Genomic DNA, 24,934 nt, shown 5'->3' on the forward strand with positions numbered 1-24,934 from the left:
GAGATTTAGGACAACCACTGCCCTGCTGTTTTATTTTTTACTTCTACCACACTCCCTTCATTTACCTCTGCGTCTCCACGTCCCTAACACCTTTTCCCATGGGGTATCCAATGACAAGTCTGTGAAACATTAGCCAGCTCTTCCTCATGCCTTCAGGAAGGGCCTTCCTCATTCATCCACAACAGAGGGCCACCATTCTGGTGTTCAGCCTCCTCCTCCTCATCCTGCTCCTGTAAACTCACAACAGGGCAGTGGGGGGTTTGCTTTGGGCTCTTCTGCAGGTGTCACTAGGGAAGAGGGACCAAGCTCACCACTTCCATTGTCATCTTGCTGTGGCTTTGAGATCCTGTCCTTCACTCTGCCTCCCCTGTCACTACCACGATCTCAGTAACACCTTCTCCTGGAGATTCATAGGTGCACACATCTGTGGTTGGAAATATTCTTTATTTTTGTAAACATTTGTGTTTAAAATAGATGAATCCTACTCACAATTCATATAATGGACCCAAGACACAGTACACAAAGTTCACTCATCACAGCCGGGCGGTGGTGGCGCACGTCTTTAATCCCAGCATTCAGTAGGCAGAGATCTCTGTGAGTTCGAGACCAGCCTCTTTTACAGAACTAGTTCCAGGTGAGGCTCCAAAGCTATAGAGAAACCCTGTCTTGAAAAACCAAAAAAAAAAAAAAAAAAAAAAGGAAGAAGTAGTTCACCTGTCACAGGGAGATGGGGGCTCAGGCGGCAGACCAGGGTGAATTGATCTCTCATGCGCAGACAGGCCAGGAAAGCCTACTGAACAGTCAAGGCCAATGACACAGCCCAAGCCACCCAGAATAGCAGGTGGGGTGAGGCAAATTCAGGAATGGAGTAACCACAGATGCACTCCAGAATCTCAGCCTTCCTTCTGCCGCACTTTAGAGTCCACAGAACCCAACCCCATGTTTTTCCTTTCAGAAGCCTCAGGGTCGTGGAATCAAGTTCTTTCTTGAGGTGCTAGGACAGAAAGACAGTGATGCTTGCCAGAGGTTAGAACCAGTGCCCTGTGTAAATTCTCCTCTCGGACCTCTGGCTGAAGGCAGGCCTGTCCACCTGCTGTGTGATGCTACTAACTCTTGCTACCCAAGAGTCAGTCCCCAAAGGAGCCACCCAGTCAGTCATGGCCCAGTCTTAGAGCCAGTTCCCTACCTTCCTCAGTGAACAATTCCACAGGAAGCCTGAGCTGCCCTCTCCTAGTTTCCCCCGTTTCCTAGTTTGCTAAGTCAGGAAGAAATTTCCCGTGAGTCCATCCCCATCTCCCTTCCGGGAGGACTGAAAGGGTGCGGGGCCCTTTATCTTCACATCTGCGCCCTGGATTTGAAAGGTCCTTGGTTGGTAAAAGCTCAGCCAGGGCCCAGATTTTTTTGTTTTTGTTTTTGCTTTGGCTCCAGCCCCAGCCACACAGTGCATCTTGGGACTATTCTCTTACCTGAGCTCCTCCCACCTTGGGGAATGTGAGGACAACCCCTAGCATGGGCTTTTGCTTCTTGTAGGGGCCTCCTTCAAGCTATCCTTGGACCATGGGGAGTTAAAGAAACTTCCTGAGCATGGACCTCTGGAGGAGAGCATCCTTTTTCCTCCCTTGGTAGCTACTCGGCAGTTGGCAATGCTACAAGCCTACTTACCAGTTAGAGGGCAAGAGGAGGGACTCTTGGAAGGCAGACCGGCACCAAGTACTTCGGTCCTTGGCTGCTCTCTCTCCCCATGTTTTAAGACCTATTGCCCACAGACTCTGGGACCCAGGAAAATCTTAACTTCTGAAGGCTGGGTTCAGTAAAAGAACAGTGACTCACCTTTGCCGGGGAGTCTGGGGAAATAGTCTTACACAAGAGGCCCCCGCTGCTGCTACTACAATCCTTGTCCTAACCTTACTATCTAGGAGCGAGCCCTTCACAACTGCTTTAACCTTTGTCTAGAGTTAATGGCTGACGATGCAGTGTCTGACCCCAGGACTGCCCCTGCCCCTTAGTGTCCTCAGGCCTTGATCCTCATCTTTAAATTCGGGAATCTAGGTGAAGAGGTCATGTACTCACTGCACGGGAGGTAGAATAGAGGTGACTTGTCCCTGCCACTCCTCATCCTTTTGGTTTTTTTCTCTGCTCACAGAGACCCAGTTCCTCACAGAGGCCTGTAGGCAGCCAGGCAAAAAGCAAAGGCAGAGGAGGCCAGCCCAGGCCTGAGGCCCACCAAGTAGTGTTTTCTTCCTATCTCAGTGTTCTACTTTCCCAGGTCACTGGGGAGGCAGCCCATGGCACAAGGAGGGGTGGCGGGGAGGGGGAAGAAGCAGCACCCATAGCCCTTAAGCTCACCCCAGAGCAGGGTGGCTTGTCCTCCCTGGGGCAGAGCCTGGGTCCATTCCCTTAGGCAGAGTCAGGAAGAAAGGAAAAGAAAGAAGGGAGGGAGGGAGAGAGGGAGGAAGGAAGGACCTGCAATAGCAGCCATACAGCAGGACACACAGGCAAAGGAGGAAGAGAGACAGGGATGCCAAATACACTGGAGGGAAGTGGGTGGAGGAAGAGTAGAAAGAAGAGAAAAGGCAGAGTACTCGAGATGCACTAAGAAATGAGTCTTTAAGTGGCCTTGACTCCAGCCTTGACCATTGTCCCAGGAGCGTGGGGTGGCGAGATGGTCACAGCACATTCTGGGATCACAGCGGGCCTGTGGCTGGGAAACAGGCTGAAGGTCACCACTCCAGGAGGGGCTGGGGGCACAGGCTGCTCAGAGCCACAATAGAGCTGCTCACGGGGCCAGGCAGGGGAGTAGCAGCTACTGATTTTCGACAGGGTCATCAAAGAAAGGACAGCAGTAGGCAAAGCCCAGGCTCCCCTGCTTCCACGGGCCTCCGGAGGGAAGGGAGTCGCGGGGGGGGATTCCACACAGGATCCTCAGCACCAGCAGGTCTTTGAAGAGTTCCCTGGGCCCTCAGGTTTGCCTTCTTCTTCCTCCAGTTCTGCCAATGGTAGCTCATTGCTGGTACGTGTTCGGAGACCATCCAGCTCTTTCCTGTGGGCCTGCAGCACCAGCTCCGTCAGACGAGTGAAGGACTGGGAAGCCGAGGAGCACAAGTTAGTCCAGTGTCCCCATTCTCTGCTTCTGGTAACCCCGCCGCCGCCCAAGGTGGAAGGGGTCTCCCCTCTTATCCTGGCTCCTATTTGCCACCTCTCCTACCCATCCCTTCTGGGCTCAGCCAGGGACAGGGTAGCAGTCCCCGGTGTTCTCACCTCTTTGATGTTGAGGTTGGTGCAGGCACTTGTTTCGTAGAAGTCCATACCATACTCCTTAGCCAGCTGCAAGACAAGGGCAGTTCTGAAAGAGAGGCAGTGAGGGAAGGAGGCCCGTGCCACCTGGTCTGTGCCGCTGCCATCGTGCTCTCAGTGTGTGCCACGGTGACAGGATGACTCGTATGGGACACTGGGGGCTCTCTCTAAGACACGGGCTGGCAGAGGATGGGATGAAGTCTCAACACGCACATGCACACACACACACACCGCTATATCACGACACAAAGACAACAGCATATGGCATCTAAATAAGAAACATGGGCTGAGTGCAATGAAGCCAGTCTAGGTGCCAAGCTGCCACCCGGGCACCGTGAAACCCAGAACGAGTTTCTATGACCATTCCCTCCAAGCCCCAGCGCCATTCTCTATTAAAGCGGATGACAGTGTCTGCATCAAGGGTTAGCGAACGATTAAATGGGTCACACAGCTAAGAGCACTTACCACGGTGCCACATGGGTCCTGCTCAGTAAAAACTCTTAGTCTTGTAGGGTTTGCCTCCACTTTTGCATTTTAATGACACTGTATTATTTGTTATGCGCCTCCCTCCCCAAAATCAATTCTATTTTAAGGACTAATAGGATGCTATTGACTGGAGAGGCCCTCAGAGGGGGTGGATGACTCTTGCCCCAGACTGCCAGTCTTTCTGTCGTGTGGGAATATGGTCTCCCTGCACGCTTGGAGATGCTTTGACCCTCTCGGCCCCACGGCTTGTCTACCTGAGGGTTCTTCATTCCCACACTTTCCGGGTGTGTGGAGTCAGGAAGTGAGGTCTGCAGGGGTGGAGTGGGAGACCCCTCCCTTATGCAAAATATCAGCTATGCACGGAGTCTGTAAGAGACGTCAGCAACCGGCTTCCTCATCTCTACCGCAAAGGTGCGATCCTGACCACAGCATCATCTTGTTTAAGGGGTCTTGGACCTGCTAGAGTTGCTGTCTAAGAGGTCTTCCTCCCCTCCTACCCCCCGCCGCCATGTGGACACCTGGTCATTGTCCTGAGGATCCGAAAGCAAACTCTCAAAACTGTCAGCTCCCCAGTGTTGGAAGGGTGAGAGGACCTGACGATGGTGAGGGGGGTCCCAGCTCTCAGGACAGGCGCAGCAAGTTCACGTACCTGCTGCCCTTGCTCTCTCCCCACCTGCCGCTTCTGCTCTTCATCGGCCTTATTTCCTATGAGGATCTTCTGGACTCCTTCCGGGGCATACTAAGGACAAGACAGAGACGGGCCTAAGGGAGTGCTCCTTTTCATTCACAGCTCCCCATACCGTCTCCACTGGCCTCTAAACCCCCAAGCCCAAGAACCCTAGGGACAGAGTAGGCTGACTGGGTACAGAGAGCAGGCTCCCAGCATACAAGAGCCCCAGGACCCTTATCTGTGGTTTTGTTTTCCACAATTTCAATTACCATCAGTCAGCCCTGAACTAAAAATTTTAAATGCAAAATTCCAGAAATAAACAATTCCTAAGTATTATATTATATTATTATAGCACATTGCAATTTTGCCATTGTTGCCGTTATTTTTTTTTTTACTTTGTCTAATTTCTATATTTTGCCACAGGTACTCAAGACTAGGGAAAGCCAACATATAAAGGGTTTGGTACTATCTGTCCTTCTCAACTTCCATTGTGAGTCTGAGAACTGAGCGTCATGAAGACTAGAATACCACGGCTGACCCCAAGAATGTCACAGGGACAGCTTAGGGCAGGAGATGCTAATACAGATGCCTCATTGGATTGAACAAATGGTGTCTGAACTGCAAGGTTTGGGGACCCAAAGAGCTGAAATGGTTTCCCAAGGCTTCCTCCACCATGTGCAGAGGCAGGTCTGGTAGCCCAGACTTGTAATTCGATCTGGGCCTGAGGTTTTGAGGAAGACGCTGCCCATGAAGCAGTCTTGGGACTAATGCATGTCCAAGAACGGCACAGCTACTGAAGCCTAAGAGGGCATTGCGCATGCAGGTAGGGAAGGTTCGGCTTTTTCCACACAGCTTACCCAAAGGTCTCGATCCAAAGTCGTAAAAGACAAGACTGTGTTGGCCAACCGTGAGAGCTTCTTTTACCCCCAGGCCCTTGTTTTGCCTTTCCCTGAGGTGCCTTCCCCACCATCCCGTCAGTGAGACAGAACCTCCTACCTCATCCACGTCACTGACCCACTTCATGATGTGCTGGTAGGAGCGCTCGCTGCTAATGTCATAGACTAAAAATATTCCCTAAGAGGGGAAAAAAAGAGAGAGACAGACACAGTAGAATGTACAGACATGGGGCCAGACCAGTGGCCCTTCTATGTCCAGCCCGCTCTCCCTTTTCCCTGCCTACAGTGAGGACTCCTCAGCATGCAGACACACTTCCTTTCCCCTCAGATGTCCACAGCTGCCACTCTGTAGGCCCCTCACGGAATTCTTAGATAGGAAGGCAGCGCATGAGTACAGACGGAAGGGGGAGGTGTTGTGGGAATTCATCCAGCCAATAGCTTTTTAGATACCAGCCTATTAGGGCAGGATCTGAGGTACTATAAGCCCAGACAGGAAGCGTCCTCAGCCCTTTTTCCTTTTGGTGGTTGGAGTTTTGTTTGCAGCTCCCAGCGCCCACAGAACAGAGGAACACAGGGGCTCTCTTACCGTGAGTGTTCCCCAATAAGCATTGGTTAACCCTTTATTATGGGCTCTCGGGGACCTTCCTTTAACTGTGCAACACATGAGTTGACCTGAGTCTTTGGCTTGGGGTAAAGGGTCAAGAGTGGAGGGTGTGTGTAAGAGTGATGAGTCAGCTACACTAAGTGGTCTGTGACTAACTGAAGAACAGAGAGTGAGAGGCTGGGTTTACCCAGCAGGCAATCTGCGGACCCTGTTTAGGGACACAGGCATCTCAAACACCACACTGGAAGTGTGGAGAGCAGCTTCCCAGCTCTACCCCTGAGACGGTGACTCACCTGGGCCCGCCGATAGTACTGCTTCGTGATGGTCTGGTACCTCTCCTGCCCTGCTGTGTCCCTGCGAGAGAAAACCAACCCTTCAGACGATGAGGGAGGCGCAGGAGCTAGGGTCCCCTGTATCCTCGGAGGAAAAGCTGGGGAATTTCAGGGTAAAAACTTAATAGTTCTCTAATCCCCAAGAGTACCAAACACACTGAGTCTGCAGTGAGAGGCCTGGTCCTCGATATGGGCACAGGCAAGGCCAGCAGGGCCTCGGCCTCTTCTCAGAGGGCCCCACAGCTCTCCGGAACTCAGCGACTGTGATGGGAGGATGTCTTACACACCCAGTGACCAGGGCATCGCTAAAGGCAGTTCCCATGGCATTCTAGGATTGAGAGGTAGCTCCATAAACTGGTGAGGGTTTCTAAGACCTTTAAGGCCAGAAAGCCACAGCAGCCCCTGGTGGCCAAAAGTGGAAACTGCACCATGTAGTACTGAGGCATTCTGGAAAGAAAAAAAAAAAAAAAAAAAAAACGAAACGGTCCCAATCTAAACCGGGGAGTGGTGCTTTCTGCCACAGTGGTACCGCTCCACAGTAAAGCCCAACTCAGAGAGACGCCCACAGCACTTATTTTCCTAGCTCCTAATTCCTTTCCTTTGGTGACTTCCCATCAATCCCTTAGTTTGCTGAGACTAAGGTTCATAGAACAAGGCATGGGGTGTTTCTGATCTCACTCTTCACTGAGATATCCCAGTTACCCCAGATGAAGCTTAAGAGGATTTTATATATGACAGTATACTCAGGCACAGCTCAGAGTCGTCCCCCCCCTTTCCCGGCCTCCTCCCGCTGCCCAACTCACCAAATCTGTATCCGCACTTTGATGCCGTCTACTTCGATGGTCTTCATCTTAAAGTCGACACCTGGAGAAAGCGTGCACGTTAGGAAGGGGGATCCCTCGAAGAAGGCCTGAGACACCCACGTGGAAGGGCTTTCGCTTTGACCGGAAGCAAAGACCTTGTCTAACACGTTTACTAAACAGACCCTAGAGAGGCACCTAGAGCTTCGGATGAGACTTTCATTTCCTCAGCAGTGAAAAGTGGGAACATCGCAAATCATCTTCGGGTTGCTAAGAAGACCCTGAGCCACAGCGGTGGCCCGCAACACTCCGCTGCAGCCCTCATTGACCCAGTGCGGTGCGTGGTAGGTACACAAAGCCTGTCAGCTGACGAAAGGAAGAAGCAGGAAGGCACAGGAAGCCCCGGTTCTCGGGTTTCTCTGCCCAAGGCTCTGAAGAGCTGACTGCCAGTCACCAGATCGAAGGACCCAGAAACAGCTGAGGAGAACTACAAGAAGAGTCAGCGCCGTCAGCCACAGCAGGCTTAACTGCGCATGCCGACAGGACAAAGAGAGATGCCTGGATGACCAGGCCTTCTGCCAGCTCAGTGTGCCCAGTGATTCAAGAGCGGGGTCTAATGGGGTAAACTGGCAGGTTTGTGTATTTCCTGACAGCAGGTCACAGGGTACCCTAATCCACAGTCTTCAGCTGGGGAACATGGGAAAGGTACAATGTGGCCTGTCCATCACCAGCTGCATCCCAACGGTGCCAGCATCTGCAACACTGCCGCCATCTACCGCCACACGTGGGCTTTGCTGAGCAGCAAGGCATGGTTCCTTATCTCCCCCGTCCCCGGCTTCCACAAAGCCAGCCATCACAGTCAGCCTCTTTCCTCCCACTAAGAGCAATCATCGTTTAATTAGAAGGGAGAAAAGGCTTTAGAATGGAAAACCTGAGCTAAATCAAGTCGGTCAGATGTGAATCATTTGTCGCCTGCCTGAGCTGATTCATACCTACTCAGCTGTACTTTTCCAAATGGCATTCGTCCCTGTGTAAAGAGAAAGGGTGACGAAGAGGAAGAGGACGAAAGGAGAGGGACACCTGGCCCTGGTGGGAGGCAGCAGCCAGCATCCTCCCTCCTTGGACAAATGGTTATAAAGAATTGGCCTCTCCCCAGAGCCTGACACAGGAGGTAATCAAGAATCACGAAGTTCTTGTTGTTTCAATGTACGGTACCTTCTTCCAGAAAGGAACCTAGCTCACCCTCATAGTCTGGGCAAGAACATGCCCTGCTCAAAGTAGTCCCAGGAGAGGAGGGAGGTAGATGGCTTTACTGCCTCTATGCCTGAACATCTGTGACAGTTGCCTCTGTGCCCTGCACAGGTCTCCGTGTGGGCATAGCAACGAGGACACAAGGTCCCTTCCCTTACAAAGGCCCAGATGCACATAACCTGCCTGAGGTTGGTACAGCATGTATCAAGTTTCCAAGAGTCAGACTGTACTGCTTCCTGGAGGGACTGAGGGGAGAGGAGAGTTATGTGTTAGCATGTGACCTCCACAGGCAAACAGTAGTGATAGCTAATATGGACAGGCTCTAGAATATAGATCCCGGGATCACAAGCCTCTAGGAGTGCCTGCAAGTGTGTCAACGGAGGTAGGACGATTCACCCCAAATGTGGGTGATACCACTTCAGGGTTGGGGGTCCTGGGCTGACTAAAAATGGGAAGGCAAGCAGGGCAGAAGTATTTATCTCCTTCTGCTTCCTGCCTGTAGATGTCATGCGATTCCTGTCACAATGTCAAAGACGTAAAAAGAGAGAAATCTTCACTGTTTCATTTTCTGGTTTCCTGGGAGTCCTTGAAAGGAAGGGCTCTGCTGAGAGGGGAGACAGTTTCCTTGGGAGAGAGGAGGGAGGAAATGGGGCAAAAGCTGTGAGAAGGGGCAGGAGGGGTAAGCAGATGAGGAGTTCTAGGAGCGAGTGCTGGGTCCTGATTAGCTCACTTCAGAGCTGCATGGGCCAGAGTCAAGACTGGGCAATTCTGGGGATCCCAGCAATCTCCCCTCACAGATGGCACTGCAGCCTAGCTACTCTCAGTTTGTTTTACTCTGTCTGAGAAATAAAGGATTCCCACTTGGTCTATCTATACGCAATCATGTATGAGGGAAGGAATAGTCCGTGCCTTCTGAACAATTTTTCCCACCTTTCTTTAAATATAAAAGATTTATATTTATAAATATAATCTCCAATGGCATGTACTCACTCCTTCTCTATGTCCTCCTACACCCAGAACTTCCACTGTATCCATCCTACCAACGGAACCCTGGTCTGATGCCACGCGCTGACCGCAGCTCTCGCTCTATCCTGCATGACTGTTGGGTTTGTCTATTTGTTTGCTTTTCCCATTGCAAGACAGAATCAAAACTCCTGCCTGACAGAGTCCCCTGGAGACTCAAGCTTCCCTACCTCAGCCCTATTGGCTGCTCAGCCAGCTACTTATTCAGCCACATCCTCCTGCGACTGTCCTCCCTAGGAAGTCTTCAGCCCCTGAATGCCATCTCCCCATGCAGACGCTCAGACTCTCAGCAGAGTGTTCTTCACAGCCTGCCTCTCAGGCCTACCACCTCCCGTCCTTCCTCACAGAAGAGTCCTCCCTCAGGCTCCTCCTCCTAACAGGAAGCTCCTCCCTGTTGCTGCTTCTGCATCTTTTAGGAAGAAGGGATAGTGTCCATCTACCTCCACCCCAGAGTACTCCTGCCTGGCCCGAGGCAGTGTTAAACCACACACAGATTGGAATTCAGGAGTTGTGAGGGGGAAGCCTGAGGAGTTGTATCAAAGCCTCGGGAGAGAGGAGCCATGGGTTGTACCTTGATCGGGAGCTCGTAGGACAATAGTTTCCAAAGTGTATTCTGGGACTTGCAGCCTTATAGTATCACCTTGGATTTAGAAAGGCAGAAGCCTGGGTCCTGTTTCAGACTTGGAGAATCAGGGCCCCGGAGATGTGAGACCCTGCAGTCTGTTTCAGAAGCTCCCAAGAGATTCCCGCACATCTTAAGTTTGCCAGCCACGTGGCTCAAAAGCTTTGCACCAGAACCGCCAAGGAAGGCAGCGCAGGCAGTCTCTCTCAATGTGTATTTTGCAGAGCCTTGGCTAAATTTAGAATCACCCAGGAGACTTCCTTTTTCATTTTAATGCAGCTACCTTAAAACATAAATAATAAAATTAAGGAAAAGAAAAAGAAATATAGGTACCGTAACCGGCCTAAATCTACCCAGTCAGAATTTAATTAAGGCCTGGAAACTGTATTTTTAACAGCACTGTGTAGGACAGCGGTTCTCAACCTTCCTAATGCTGTGCCCCTTTAATACAGTTCCTCATTTTGTGGTGACCCCCCTACCACCACAAAATTATTTTCATTGCTGCTTCAGAAGTGTAATTTTGCTACTGTTATGAATCATAATGTAAATATTTGTGTGTTCCCAATGGTCTGAGGGTCATTTGACCCCCCCAAAGGGTGGCAACCCACAGGTTGAGAACCACTAGTGTAGCATATGGCAGGAAATTAGCTAGAGGGAAGTCTGAGAACATACCGTAGAGGATGAGACATTACTCAGCCCTGGATTCAGAAAGACCCAGGTCTGAATCCTGAGTTGGGCGCTTAACGTAGGACTGTAGAAAAGTCTTCTCTCCCAGTTTCCGTTTTCTTATCACTAGAATGAGAATCCCACTTGCCTCCCAGGGTGTGCTGTGGGCGTACGTAAACAATGAGTCCCTAACATGCAGCTCACAGCGGTGCCCATTCCCACGATGGTGAATTAAATGCCAGCGCTCCCCACAGGCTCAGATGTTTGAATGCTTGGTTCCCAGTTGGTAGCACTGTTTGGCTAGGCCTTAGGAGGCGTGGCCTTGCTGAAGGTGTGGGCATTGAGGTTTCAAGGCCTGAGGTCATTACCAGTGAGCACTGTCTGCTTCCTACTTGCAGTTCAAGATGTGAGCCCTCAGCTTCTGCTCCAGCCATTATGTCTGCGACGAACCATGGTGGAGTCTGACCCTTCTGGGATCATAAGTCAAATAAGCTCTTCCTTCTCTAGGTTGTGCTGGTCACGGTGTTCTGTCACAGCAGCAGAAGTTACTGGCTCATCTACCTTCCCTCTACAAATAAGACTCTTGGAAGCATGGAGCTGGAAACCTGAGAACAGAACCCACCACAAATGGGATTTCACCAACAGCAGGAAACTCATGAGATGCAAATTCTCAGGGCTCAGACCTGCCAGATCTTATGTGTGCTGAAGTAGCCAATCCCCAGGCAGAACGACACCCAAGGCTCTTAGTAACACTTATCTTTATATATATTAAAAAAAGATGTCTCTTAGCTACAGAATCCCAGGGAAGCACGCAGGTGTGGAGATTGTTATTGTAAGATACGGAGAGATCAATCTATTCATGCCCCCATGCCCTATAGCTGAGTCAGAACTGGAAAAACCTGTCTCAAAATCTGCCCAGGATGTTCTTGACTCAGCCAGACACTTCCAACTCTTTGAGGCTGAGGAATCATGTTGCTTATTTGTTTACCCTTGGTCTGATAGCTTGAGGCCCTCAGAAGTGAGGAAGCGGGCATGCACAGGGCAAGCCGGGAGCTATGGTCCCAGTGTCCACAACTCCCCTCCCATTCATTTGTTAAGAGGCAGTGATGCTGGGAAAATGCTTTGGTGAGGTAATTCAATCATGTCGACACGGGCCCTCAGAACTGAGACTAGAGTCCCTTTTAAAAGAGACCTCAGGATGGTGCACACCTTTAATCCCAGCACTAGACAGGCAGAGGTAGGTGGATGAAGGATGAATTTGAAGTCAGCCTGGTCTACCAAGTCTACATGGTGAGACCTTGTCTCAGAAAACATAAAGCAAAACAATAACAAAATACATTTAGAGATAATAATAATAATGATGATGATGATAATAATAAAGAGCCCCTGGGCAGTTAGCCCCTTTGCCTTCTGCCATAGAAAGAGCCATCTTTGTAGCAGAGGGAGTCCTTAGCCGACAATGAATCCGCTCACACCTTGATTTTAGACTTCCCAATAATCCCCATAACTATACATGTCTGTTGTTTATAAATTACTGGTCAAGCTGGGCCGTAGTGGTGGCCCATGCCCTTAACCCCAGTACTCAGGAGGCTGAGGCAGGGGGATCTCTGAGTTTGAGGCCAGCCTGGCCTAATACAGAGTAAGTTCCAGGACAGCCAGGGCTACACAGAGAAACCCTGTCTTGAAAAACAGAAATAAATGACCAGACAAATGTTCTTTGTTACAGCATCCCTCATTAGCATCCACTATACTTTCTTCAGGGAACCCTTTGTTCCTGGAGATAGTTAAGGACTCCAATAATTCATCAACCTGACGGAATCACTTCTGTGTCAGCAAGCTGCTGTCCATCGTGGGTCCTGACACAGCCAGTGTCCTTCCTGGCTAAAGCTGCAAATCCATAGCCTCTGCTCAAGGAATTAGGTTTGGGTGCAGGGTGCTCCTTGTGGAGAGGAAGCTGCTGACCGGACCACTGGTGGTTCTGCTGGTGATTCACAAGATGGCCTAGCCATCACGCAAGGAGGGCTAGCTAACTAACTTCAGGCCAACTCCCTCTGAACCAGCACAGTAGCACACACACTTGGAGTCTCAGCTACTCGGGAAGCTGAGGCAGGAGAATTGCTGGAGCTCGGGAGTTTGAGAGTGGTGTAGACAGCACGACTTTTGAGAAGCCAGCCAGCTTCCTCCAGATGAAGGCTTACCCAGGTCACATCAGGAGGAACATGGCAAAAAGGAGGCAAGAGTGGAGCAGAGATGCCTAAGGACCACGCTGGCTGCAGCTGGGGTTGGTGGTGCTAGACCATGGTATCTGAGTCAGTTCAGACCCGGCTTCAAGTTCAGCCTCTGAGTATCTGTATAGCCATGCCATGTTCCTTTGGAATATCTATGAGTGTCTCAGGACTTCCAAAGGAGTCACAGCCTGTGACTGTTCACCGCTGCCTAATGGCTTCCCACGCTGGTAGGCAAGGCTTCAACCATGGCATTTGGAAGAAGAGTCAAAAAGAAAAAAACAAAACAAAACAACAATGTTCCCTATCTTTGCTGCCTCCTACTGCCATCTTCAAGCCCTGTCTAGGTAAATAGCACCTAAAAGCCTGAGAGCATATTTTGTGTTTCAAACTTTTTATTCTTGTTGTTGATCGCTTTGTTTTTCAAGCCTTTGCCTTTGTGTAAGCACGGTATTGGGTGTTAGGATTCAGGCATTATGCTGGCCTGTCACCTGGCAGGATGCACTCAGGCAGTACCCTGGCTAGCCCAGGGTTCTATGATGCAAATGGTCCCTTTAAGGGACAAGCTCCGCCTATTCTCACTCTCCCTTTCTTGCTGTTCTGCTGAAGAAGCAAGCAGGTCTCTCCCTCTCTTCCCCTTCCCTTCTCCCACGTTTCTCTGAATAAAACTCCCCACATAAGCTCTGTCTGCATGCTGTGTCTGTCCCTCATCGGCCGCCAAGGTCCATCTCGCACAGAATCATATCACTGGGAATAAAACCCCTTTCCCAGAGAGCATAACGAAGGACATATGTGCACCTGTCAATCAGGTACAGAGGCATGTTTCCTGCCATCTAACAATGCCAGGCACAGGGTGATTGTGAACGGTGCTGCCCTCACCATGTGGCCGTGGCCTAGGGAACCTCAGGCCTCCTCTCTTCCTTCTGGGTCCTGGCTGCATTGGCTCTACCCACAGAGCACCAGTCTCCCACAGAACCGTCCAGAGACTGCCTGGCCAGAGTGTGATGATAGTACAGCCATCAGCGACCGGAAAGACAGCCAAGGCTCTTCTCTAGGCACCGACATGTGGGGCAACACAGGCCAGGCAAGAGACAAGGCCTGGTGCTGACTTGGTTTCAAAATTATCCTAAGGGCTTGCCAGCTCTCTCATCTAGCAACGAAGGTGAAGGCTACAGAAAGAGCAACAGGGCTTAACCGGGACTCTTCCTGCCCACTGCTAAAGGTGCCAAGGGCAGCCCTCAGAAGGGCATGCAGGGACTGTGGTAAGAACACCATGGGTGGTCAAAGTTCGCTTTCCGGTTCTGCCTTCATCACTAGATAGCACGTGGTCACAGGAGGGGTGGCTAATCTCTCCAGGCCATGGGCTTCCTCCCCTGTTAGTGGAGGAGGACAATCCCAATGTCAGAAGATTCCTGTGAAGGGCTTGAGATACTGGATAAAACCCTCACAGGATCCGGCACAGGGCTTTATGACATGCTAGCTGAAGACCTTACCAATCTCCCTAGAGAGAGATGGAAACTGTCCTGGTTAGTCTGTTTGTTTTCCAACGTGATACAACCTAGAGTCACCTGGGAAAAGGGAACCTCAGGTGGAGATCTGCCTTGTTCAGATTGGCCTGTGGCCATGTCTGTAAAAGTCTGTCTTAGCTGGCGATAGATACGGCAGGGCCCAGCCCACTGTGGGCAACACCATCCCTAGACAAGTGAGCCTGGGCTGTGTAAGAATGCTAATGGGGCATGAGCCGGTGAGCCAGTCAGCACACGACATGCCTCCATGCTTCTCTTTCAGTTCCTGGTTGAGTTCTTGCCCTGAATTCCCCCAGTGATGAACTGTGACCTGGAAGGGTAAGCCACACAAACCTTTCCCTCTCCCAAGTTGTTGTTGCTTAGAGTGTTTCATCACAGGAACAGAACAGAAACCAAGAGACACAGCCCAGGCAACAAAAAGAACTCTAGGAAGCTAGGGAGGAAAAGGGAAGCAGAGCAGAGCTCTAGGCAAAGAAAAAAAGCAAAGACCACCAACTGTGGAACCCGGCGGGTCCTCAGAGTCTGGCAAAGCTAATATGGGTATCAGCAGCTGCCTCCCTCCAGCCGGCACCTCCTGGGTTAATTTCAGCTGCCAGCTTGCCTGTCTACCAACGCCACATGTTTGAGTGGAAACAGGGCTGTCTCTGGATGCCAAATGTTATCACCACGATCAACCATAGCCTAAAGGGCCAGCAGCGTGACCTGAGCCTTTTCATTAGCAATGAGACGCCACATAAGGCACAATTTAATACAACTGAAACCCAAGGCAGACACCCAATCTCTGGGGCCATGCTGGCTCCAGTTACCAAGCGTCAGTCCCGTGAATGCCCTCATTCTCCATGCTGGCATGAAACTGGCATGCGCTGGGCACATGCCGTTCCTACAGGTTGTATCAGGAGGTCACTTCCAAACAGGTCACCTGACCAAACAGGTCAACACTGAAAGAGGCTTTAGGTAGAGACAGGGAGGTGGCTGGCTAACTCCATACAGACATCAGGTAATCCCCATCTCAAAACTCCCTCTCCGTCAGGCAGTGGTGGCACATACCTTTGCCCTTAATCTCAGCACTCGGAAGGCAGAGGCAGGTGGAGCTCTGTGAATTCAAGGCCACCCAGGTGTACAGAGTGAGTTCCGGGACAGCCAGGGCTGTTACCCAGAGAAACCCTGTCTCAGAAAAACAAAAATACCAAAGCAAATCAAACAAACAAAAAGACCTGCCTCAGAGCAAAAAGCTCCTCAGGTGACTAATAACGCCACCCCATAAGTGAAGGATGCGAGAGCAAGAATAACACACTGAGAGAACTCAGAGGCTGAGCCAAGAGCGGACTCAAGACAAAGGACGTCAGCACAGTCATTCCAGGGAAAGGAAGAGGACGTTGTGTCCCAACCTGTCACTGGCTTCCTCCTGCTTTCTGTCTGGTGACTCTTACCTCACTCTGTCCTGGACCACATGCTGACTGACTTTCTCCTCTATGGAACCATCCCTCACTCTGGCTCTGTTCCGAGGGAAAGGTGCACACAGACCTCAAGGCAAATGCATTGGCCAGCATCATCACACCGTTTTGCTCTGGAAGCGTCAGGAAACAGACACGTCAGAGGGTGCCCTGGTCTAGCCAGCATCCCGATCCTCTTTCTCCAAGGCTGTGTTTCAGCCTCCAGAGTACTGGACTCAAGGCTCTGACTCAGTTGTCGGCCCACCGGAAATTCTGGAAGTCTCACATATTCTAGCTGTTCCAGCTGCTCTTTTTTAAAGCTCAAACACACACACACACACACACACACACACACACTTGTATGTCCTCTAACACATCAATAAAAATTGATTAAATTTTTTATTACATGCTTATTGCGTGTGTGTATGAATACCCATGTGCGCCATGGCACACATGCATGAATGTGTGTCTCTGTGTGTGCATGCGTGCTCTTGCATGTGACACCTTGTAGAAGTCAGTTCTCTCCTTCTACCACGCGTTCTCAGCGTCCGAACTTGGGTCAGCCAGCTTGGCAACAGGCACCTCTACCCACTGAGCCATCTCATCTGCTCTTAAATTTTTTTTTAAGTAAAAGATTAGAAAGGAGTGGAAGACCATGATCATAACTCGAGGCCTTTTCTTTTACTCGAAAACATAAAGGCTCGGTCTTTGGGAACCTCGGAGCCTAGGGTCTACTATCAGGTAGAGGAAGTTTCCCTGTCAAACACTGACCCTCATGAGACTGGAAGGAATATATGGTCCCAGGGCTTGAGTCTAAAACACTTCTTATTCCATGGCTTCCTGGCTGTTGACATGGTCTAGCAAGGTCACTCCGGTTGCCTGGTTGAGTTGAAGGACATCACTTTACCCCCGGAATCCTGATTAATAAGCAACACCAACTTTAGTCTAAAATACCAGGCTCTCATACTTGTATATCCCAGAGAACTTCTCTCACACGGAGATCATGGGAGCCACTGCCTCCTTCCCTAACATGTCTGATTTCTACTATGGAATGTATCTGAGCAAAAGGGCTAGATGCTACTAGAAACAGGTGACCCCTTGCAGAAGTCCTCCCTGCCCCTCACAGCCCTATACATGCCTAGCTACTGAGTTTCTCATCGTCTTACGAGTCCCCAAAACCCAATACTACCCTTCGACTGTCCTATGGAAGAGTCCCCTAGGAAAATGTATTCATTCATTTGTTCAAATAAACACTTTATAAACGCTTACTGTGTGTCAGGAACTAAGCTAGGCATTTTGAAGCAGGCAGCGAATACAGCCTTGAGCTCTGAGAGCATTCATTCTAGCCGAGTAGACAGATGCTGAGGAAACCAACCAAATCATAATTTTAGAGGGTAATGAGGGTCAAGACGTTAGAGGGGGTTAGAGGGAGGAGGGACACAAGTCACTAAAAGTGGCTGTTAAGAGGAGCTCTCTCATGGTAGTGGTATCTGGATTGAGGTCTCAGTGCCAAGGGTGTACAACAGAGAGCGCTAAAGAACCGGAGCTCCAGGCAGAGGAGGCATAAGCATCTATCTGCAGGCAGGACTATGTTTTGGTCAAACTCAAGCTTACAGTTCTTGGGAAAGAAAGAGAATAGGGGCCAACATTTTCCTTTCCTCTATTACAAAGAGGGAAAACATGCCAGACTCTTACATCTTGTTGGGTCTTGTGAGGACCCTCACACATGTAAATGGGCAATGTATACTCACTCAGTCACATGGAGGGTGGGGGAGGAGGGAGGGAAGGAGACTCTGACCCTAACAAATCCAGCAGCAGTGGAAAGTGGGATGCTCTGGACAGAGCCAGGAAAGGCTATGGTGTGGCCTCGCTGGTCCCAACAAGCTGGGGAATAGCTTCTACACTGCTTTCTCCAGCACCTTCCCCCGACCTCTGTCCCAGGAGGAACTGACTTAGCCTTCAAGAGCCTACTCAAATGTCACTCCCATGAGGACTTATCAACCTGCACAGGAGGGATTCCCCACTCGGTGAGTTCAAAGCATTCGGACATCCCATCCATCCCTGTTACACGGGAACGGGAATGTCCTGGTTGTTTGGAAGCCTCGCTCCCAGTGACCCTGTGAGCTCCTGGAAGGCAAAGCAGCATCTTATTCCATCCACCCTCTCGTTGCTTGGCAGAAAGGGAGGTTCCTTCAATAATATTCAACGAAGTTGAATACATGCAAGAAAAAAATGAATGGGAATGCGAGTGACTGAATTCATGGACGGATGTGTATCTGCCAGGAGCAAGGCGCAGCCAAGAGACCAATTTTAATCAAGGAAGAGCAGTCGGGATAGCGCACATTTCAAAGCCAACGGCTGGCCTCTCTCTAGATCATGGTGCTCAGTTATCTCCATCAACATGGTAATAGAAGGGTAGCCCTCGGATCCCATCCTACTGGTCCCCATCTGGCTTCCTCAGTCTGTCCCAGATTTCCCTCAAGGGATGTGCAGGGAAAGCAGAGCCTTCTTCCGGGCAGGGGAGGTGTGCACTCTCTACCCTTTGACTTGCAGGAGAGAGAGTCCCTTTAGAAGCCTTTGCTGGGGATTCTGGGATGAAGGGACTGCCCAAAGGCGCTTTGGAAGCACTGAAAGGGAATGGGTTGCCTGCAGGGGAGCCAGCAGTCACTGCTTGTCCTAAACATCTTTCTAAAACAGGGTGGATGATTAGCTTCTACCTCCCCAGAAGAAGGAATCAAATGTAGAGGAAGCCCTGGATCCTCCTTGACTGAACTCACCGCGCAGACACACGAGTCAAGGAGAAGCCAGATTTGTTCAGGAAAAGTAGCAGTTTTACAGGGGAAGCAGACACAAGTATTAGATTACAGAAGTAGGCCCTCTGAGAAGACCTGGCAATTGGGATGGAAGGGTAAATGGCCAAATATCGACTTCCCGTGTTATAAACCGCATTACCAAATTGTCTGTGCAGAGGGAGGAGAAGGAAAGGGCAGAGCCAGGGGTGCTCAAAGCCCTGGGTGAGCCAGCACATCTGTGAGCGTGGTACAGATGCGCAGGTCAGCAAGACCTTCCGCAGGTCTCAGCTGTGTTCCTCCAGGGATGGTGTCCTTTGGGGGAAAGGTGGAAGACTGGGTCTGTGCCTGTGCCAAAAGGAGGAAAGACCAGAATGGAGAATAGATGGCCAAGAAAGAGTGATACCTGTAGGGGCCCCAGCCTGAGACAGAGCCACCTTTGTCCTCCCCAGTGACCTCCTTACTAACACTCTTCCTTCAGAGACGCTGCCAGCACTAGAGCAGGAGTATTGAACAGGGGTAAGATACACTGAGCCTGCAGCCTTGGGATGGCAGACAGCTCTGATTCCACCCCATTCATTTAGCACTGTATCCCCAGTGTCAGTGTAAGACCTGACACATCGTGGTTGGTTGTTCAATAAATAGTGCCCAGAGGGGCCAGGGAAACAGCGCAGTTGGTAAAGCATAAACCACACAAGCCCGAGAATCTGAGTTCAGGCTCCAGCATCCAGGCAAAAGGCCAGGTGTGGCAGCGCGTGCCTGGAATCCCAGTGCTGAACAGGCAGAGACAGATTGGGCTCCCCTAGCTAGCAAGCCTCGCTGAATCAGTGTGCCCCAGGTCCCGAGGAGAGAGCCTTGTCTCTAAAACCAAAGTGGATGCTCCGAGGAATGACATCCAAGGTTGACCTCTGGCCTGCATGGGTACCTGTGTATAGATCACAGACCCAAAATAGCATCCAAATGATTGAGCCTTCGAGTGATGGGCAGGATGACGTCATAGCCCATTATCGACTGTTTACTCATCTCCATGACATTCGTATGAGCTAGGAATAATAAGAGTGACAGCAGCTACAATTTTATGGAGGACTCTCCCAGTACGTTGTATCTATTAACCTCTATAATCTCCCAGGCAACCATTAAGAAAGGTTCTGCTGTCCGCTGTTTGGAACTGCAGAACTAAGCGCTGAGATCAAGTGAGTGTTTGAAGGGCTTGGGGGCAGGCAAGGCAATGAGCATGTGCAGGTCATTGCCTGCGCTGTTTCCATTCTCCCAAGTGCTTTTTATCTTCCCTCCTCTCTATAAGGCCTGGGGAACGGCGTAGGGGGCCGTGGTGGGTCTCAGGCTGCCCTAGATCTGCGAAAACCTGACAAAGCCATGACCCTCCCAGAGTGACACTGTCTTCGTTCTCAGTTTCTCAGCCTAGAAACCTGCACATCCTGGGGTCGCAGCACCAAACATTTGCCTGGTGTCTGTCAGGTCGCTTAGATCCAGGCTCAGATCTAGCTCTCCTGGGTCTTCCTCCTTTTTGTTCCCTCCAAGTCACCACAAGCACCTGCCTTAGGCAGTCAGAACCTGTTCCAGTTTTCTTCTCGAGGCAGGTGGCTGCAGCCAACCAGAGAAAACAGCCTTGAGTTGAAGCAGCTGGACCGGTCCAACCAGGAAAAAATGGAGGCCTCTCCTCACTGGAAAAGGGGAGAAGCCTGAGGGTGGCTTTTCAAACAAAAGGCCCAGAGACTGGCGAGTCTACTCCAGGAGGACCCAGGAACCATCATCCCCTGGGAATCTCCTCAAGGTAGCATTACACCACAGCTCTGGACACGGTAAAGGAGATGCCTGAACACCAACATCCACGGAAGAGGTCTCCCAGCCAGGCCCGACAGCCCAGGTCACAGGATAGGCTTTACTTCTTTCAGAAGTGCCAGGCTGCCGGCTGGAGGCACTTCCTATTTCGAGAGAGGAAACCAAACCACAAAAGTGAAGGCGCGGGCACCTCTGCTTGGTCCCAGAGGAGTGGAAAAGAGCTAAGTGGCTCCTCCTAACCGTGACAGCAGCAGACCAAGGTGCACATGATTTGGCCTCACCTCAAGTTACTGAAGGTTTAGGAGACAAAAGCAGAACAGAGGAATGTTCTTGCTCCTAAAAGCTCCCTTCTGCTGCAGCCAGACTGCCCAGAGTCCCATGGACACCCACTCACTTCGCACCTCTGTTATCTGTGCTCACGTTGTTCCATCTGCTCCCTTCCGCTGCAGGAACCCACCCACAGGCAACCCACACCGCAGCGCCCAGCTTCAGCCTTCCCTGCCTCGTGGAATCCACAGGGACCTCTCCTTTTCTAACCTCCATTAGCAACAACGGCGCTCATGGAGTTCACTGCCTCTCCCTGGCTGCCTCTGGCACATCTTCCATGGAGAAGGATTCCGAGGCCTTTCCTGGGAGCAGTGGCTCAACTGTAGTCCATCCCTTCTGTCTAAAGAGTGGCTTGCAGATGCTATCTCATTTTGGCAACAGCTCTTTATTGCCTTACTTTGCTTCCTCAGCTAGATCAGAGACTTCTATGGGCAGGAAAGAGCAGACTGTAATGTCACTAGAACGCCTAGCATGGTCCTTCATGGGAATACTCCATTACATTAACAGATGAGATAGTCTTATCAGGATACGGCAGGAACAGAAGGCTCTGACTGCTCCACTCTGGACCCTGCAAGGGAACATGACCACAAGGAAAGGAGAATGAGGGGCACAGACCTAGCTTCATGGTTGAAAGATGGACAGAGAGTACATCGGTGCCTCAGTCTCCCCGCTGGCTCTCTCATGGAACATCTCGGACTCTTATGTGGAATATATAGGAAATTATCAAAGAACCAGCCAAGGTGATATCAACATGAGCCAAGGATCTGCACTCTTGTCTTGGCAGCAATCAGTGAACCGCCTTGTTTTCTCCATTTGTGAGACAACCAAAACAAATGAGGAGAGATGCCTAGATCAACACCCGCTATGGAATCTCCCAAGCCTAGCATACAGGGCACACATGTCTTCCTAATGGATAAATTATGAATCTGAGCTGGCAGCTCCCCCCCCCCCATTTCTTCGGTTCTTTGATTTGTCTTCTGGCTGCCTTTTCCTTGGGAAACTTTCCAAATCACCTAAGGAAATAGCTTCTCTGGACCATCCAATTCTTTCCCTTCAGCTGTAGTTAACACTGGAAACCGTGGCCAAGCCGGGGAGAAACACAGGCCCTCCCTCTGTCAGCTTTAAATAAGAAAGCACTTAAGAAACCCGGTGGGGCAGATTTGAAGAGCTGGAGCAAAGGATAACAGATTTCTTTGTCTTCTGTGGACTTCAGAATCCGAAGGCATTTGCGCATCACGTGGAAAGGGGTACCAGGCCATCTTCTGATGGCAGAGAACAAACTCCAGGAAAAGGTTTTAGGCAATATGCCAAGGCTGGCATGGGAGTACAGAAGTATACCAAGCAACTCACTGATTCACCCCTGCCCCTGAAGGAGCACACTCTAGAGGGTTTCCGGGGAGGTCCCTGGCCTCTATCTGCTGGAAGAAGATGACTGAGGAAGGTTAGGAGGTGAGAGGTGTGGGGTGAAGAATGGTTCTCTTTCATGGAGAGCACAGCCTCTGCAGGGCCATCTGGCATTTTAGAAGCAGAGGTTCCTTGGCTCCTCTGCCAAAGAGGGGGCATATGTCTCCTGGGGGAGGCTCACTCCTCACCCACTAGGCAGGAGTCCTCAGGTCATCTGCAGTGATGGGAACCAGTCAAGTCCGCAAAGGGAAAACTCCAGGTCACTCCTAGGACTTGTAACCAAGACTCCAGGGTGCAAACTACTTCTCTTCAGGTAAAATCCAGGCACACTCACCCCCCATCCCCCCGCCCGCCACACACACCCCTTGGTTCACTGCAGGTAGCTAGCTGAACAGCTCCTGGACTCAGACCCTTGTCAAGGATATGGGGCAAGTTTCCATAAAGAAACCTGTTGCCCTTTGTCCCCAAGCCTGCAAGCGTTCTCATACCCCATCTGGTTTCCTCAGCCACTCCCTGCCTCTCTCTCATGACTTCCCCCCAACACCTGCCTCATTCTCAAGGGCTCCAGAGGGGCAGGCAATCCTCTCTCAGGCAAGGCTCTGTATCTCTCCCCTTCCCATCTCTCCAAAATAATTTTTACTCAAACAGTGGTCCAACCCAAGCTCCTGGATCTCTTAGGAGCTGGCTTTAGTGCCCTGGAGAAATACGGACATGTTTTGTTCTCTGGCTCCTAGTGACTTGATGAGAGCAGAGCACATCAGGAGACCCCAAGAGCTCAGCGGACAGCCAGCACTCAGCCAGTGTCACGCTCAAGCTAAGTGCTTTACACGCACTCGCTCACTTGATCTGTACAACATCTCGGGAAGGTCTCATTATTAGACCCATTCAACAGACGAGACACTGGAGCTCAGAAGCATAAGTCATAGTCAAGGCTATCCCAAAGGGAACTCTCCAGGTAGGCCTGGCAATGCTTGCCTCTTACAAACGTGGCTCTTCTCTTGACTGCAACTATGCAACAACCCTATCTTCTCTTGGCAAGGAGTGTGTGTGTGTGTGTGTGTGTGTGTGTGTGTGTGCTGGGGGAGGAGTAGGAAGCGGGTGGGGGAGGGTGCGGTGGGGGGGGGATCCTTAAGAGGAAGCTGAGAGCTGGAGCCCTTCCTGAAGGCCGCAGGATTCCTACTAGATGACCAGACAGCTGGCAGTTTGTTTCTGCCAGGAGCCATGAGAAGGCTACTTCAGAGCCAACCAAGCCTGGTACCCTGGAATCAGATATAGGTGGAATCCTCTCAAGTCAGCCCTCCTGGAAGAGAGGGCCCTCCCTTGCCCATGAAGGAAAGACCACTGAGTCACTCTCAAAACAGTGACCCTCCTGGCCTTGCCAGTGTCATCAGGCCTTGGTCCCAGAGTAAGGTATGTCCTGTCTACTTGCTGAGCCTCTGGTCTGCATGGACATTCCCAATCTTCCTTCACCCTCCTTCAAAACTGCCGCTAGCTTTTATTTTTCTTTTCATTTTTCCTCTTGCACTGTTGTATCTCTACTCTACTCCATGTGTCTTGTATCTTTACCCACACAACAGCCCTGGAAACTCCGTTCCATTGACCAATGTCTCCCGCTGCCCACTCCCATCCTGGCTCCACATCGACTCACCCAAACTAAGGGTACCTCAGCGACTCACTGACTGGTCCCCATTCGGATTCCCTTTTCCTCCCCCCTTCATCTGGAGCTGTGGGTATATCACTTCACTGGCTGTAAGTCTTGTTGCCCCAGCTCAAGGTACCCTGGCCTACACCCGTCTCTGTCTTACCATGTTGGATGGGAAGGCTCCCCAGTCAGAAGGCTAAACTCCCACCCCTAATTCCTGATTGCAGGCAACATGTTCCCCTCACCTGCAGGAAGCGAGGCTCAGGGCCCAGTTGGGGGACTTCTCACCCCTAGGTGTACTCCCTCTCCCTGGCCTCCCGCGCCACCGTCTCTACCTTGAGGGGCGCACAATCCCTCCCGGGCTGGGGATGAAGAAGCAACCATCAGGAGGTGAGGATGAGGCGTCCCCTGGCCACCGCCCCTTACCGATGGTGGAGATGTGCGAGGAGTGGAACTCGTTGTCGGTAAAGCGGCACAGCAGGCAAGTCTTGCCCACCCCGGAGTCCCCAATCAGCAGCAGCCGGAACAGCACATCATACTGCTTCGCCATGGCAGGGACTCAAGGGGGCTCGCGGGTTGCGGGCGGCGGCGGGCTCAGCCCCGCTCAGCCTCTGCCATCGCGACCGGAGCCCGCCTCAGCACACCGCGGTGGCGAGAAGGAAGCGGCCGGGCCCCGGCGCTGGCCTCGCCCGCTGGCTCGCTCGCTGGAGCGGGGAAGCACGGCTGCGGCGGCGGGAGCGCGGCGCGGGGAAGCTCGCGCAGGCGGGTGGCGGGCGGGGACAGCCGTGGATGCCGCCCCTGCCCCGCCCTCCGCCCGTCCCCTGCGTTGCCGCCGCAGCGGGAGAAGAGGGGGGGGGGACCCCGCTGCCGGTCCGGGTCGGGTCCCAGCTCAGATCCTAAGCCCTGGGGTGGGAAACGTTTGCGTCTGAGTGGCGGAGTTGGGATTAGCGCTCACCCAACCCACCTCGCCAACCTTGATTTTCCCGTCCCAACACTTCTCGAATCCCACTCCAAGCCTGATTCTTGTCACTCCACCCCTCCTAGGCACTGGCCCCTGCAGCCACCTGGCCCAGCTTATCGGTGGCAGGTCCTCACCTGGGTTCACCCCTGGTTGGAAGGCCTTCATCAGGGTCTGGACTGGAAT

The 24,934-nt window shown here is 51.5% G+C and overlaps 1 protein-coding gene across 3 annotated transcripts; it reads right to left on the reverse strand.

Moving 5' to 3' along the window:
- Rab15 (RAB15, member RAS oncogene family) lies at positions 1-24,609 on the reverse strand. Of its 3 annotated transcripts, none has more exons than XM_050153559.1 (7): positions 7,281-8,947; positions 7,086-7,146; positions 6,244-6,304; positions 5,447-5,524; positions 4,430-4,519; positions 3,259-3,324; positions 1-3,081 (listed from the first exon to the last, which is right to left on the reverse strand). In XM_050153559.1, exons 1-7 carry the CDS (start codon positions 7,330-7,332, stop codon positions 2,923-2,925), a joined length of 567 nt encoding a protein of 188 aa, XP_050009516.1. In that variant the 5' UTR covers positions 7,333-8,947; the 3' UTR covers positions 1-2,922. The 3 variants fall into 3 exon arrangements, with proteins under 3 accessions (XP_050009516.1, XP_050009517.1, XP_050009515.1); XM_050153558.1 differs by lacking the exon at positions 7,281-8,947 and adding an exon at positions 24,217-24,602 and having other exon boundaries at positions 2-3,081; XM_050153560.1 differs by lacking the exons at positions 5,447-5,524; positions 7,281-8,947 and adding an exon at positions 24,217-24,609.
- Positions 24,610-24,934: the final 325 nt, after the last annotated feature.

The sequence above is a fragment of the Alexandromys fortis genome, unplaced genomic scaffold (assembly GCF_014885135.2).
Source record: "Alexandromys fortis isolate MF-2015 unplaced genomic scaffold, M_Fortis_MF-2015_v1.1 scaffold_82, whole genome shotgun sequence".
Classification (NCBI taxonomy): domain Eukaryota; kingdom Metazoa; phylum Chordata; class Mammalia; order Rodentia; family Cricetidae; genus Alexandromys; species Alexandromys fortis.

Bases quoted from the DNA above. Each gene is read 5' to 3' on its own strand.
- Rab15 (XM_050153558.1), bottom strand. From the start codon at position 24,340: ATGGCGAAGCAGTATGATGTGCTGTTCCGGCTGCTGCTGATTGGGGAC. The intron at 5,525-6,243 runs GTGAGTCACCGT...TTCCCCTCTTAG, and splicing joins AGTACTATCGGCGGGCCCAG to GGAATATTTTTAGTCTATGA. The intron at 3,082-3,258 runs GTGAGAACACCG...TCGGCTTCCCAG, and splicing joins CCAACCTCAACATCAAAGAG to TCCTTCACTCGTCTGACGGA.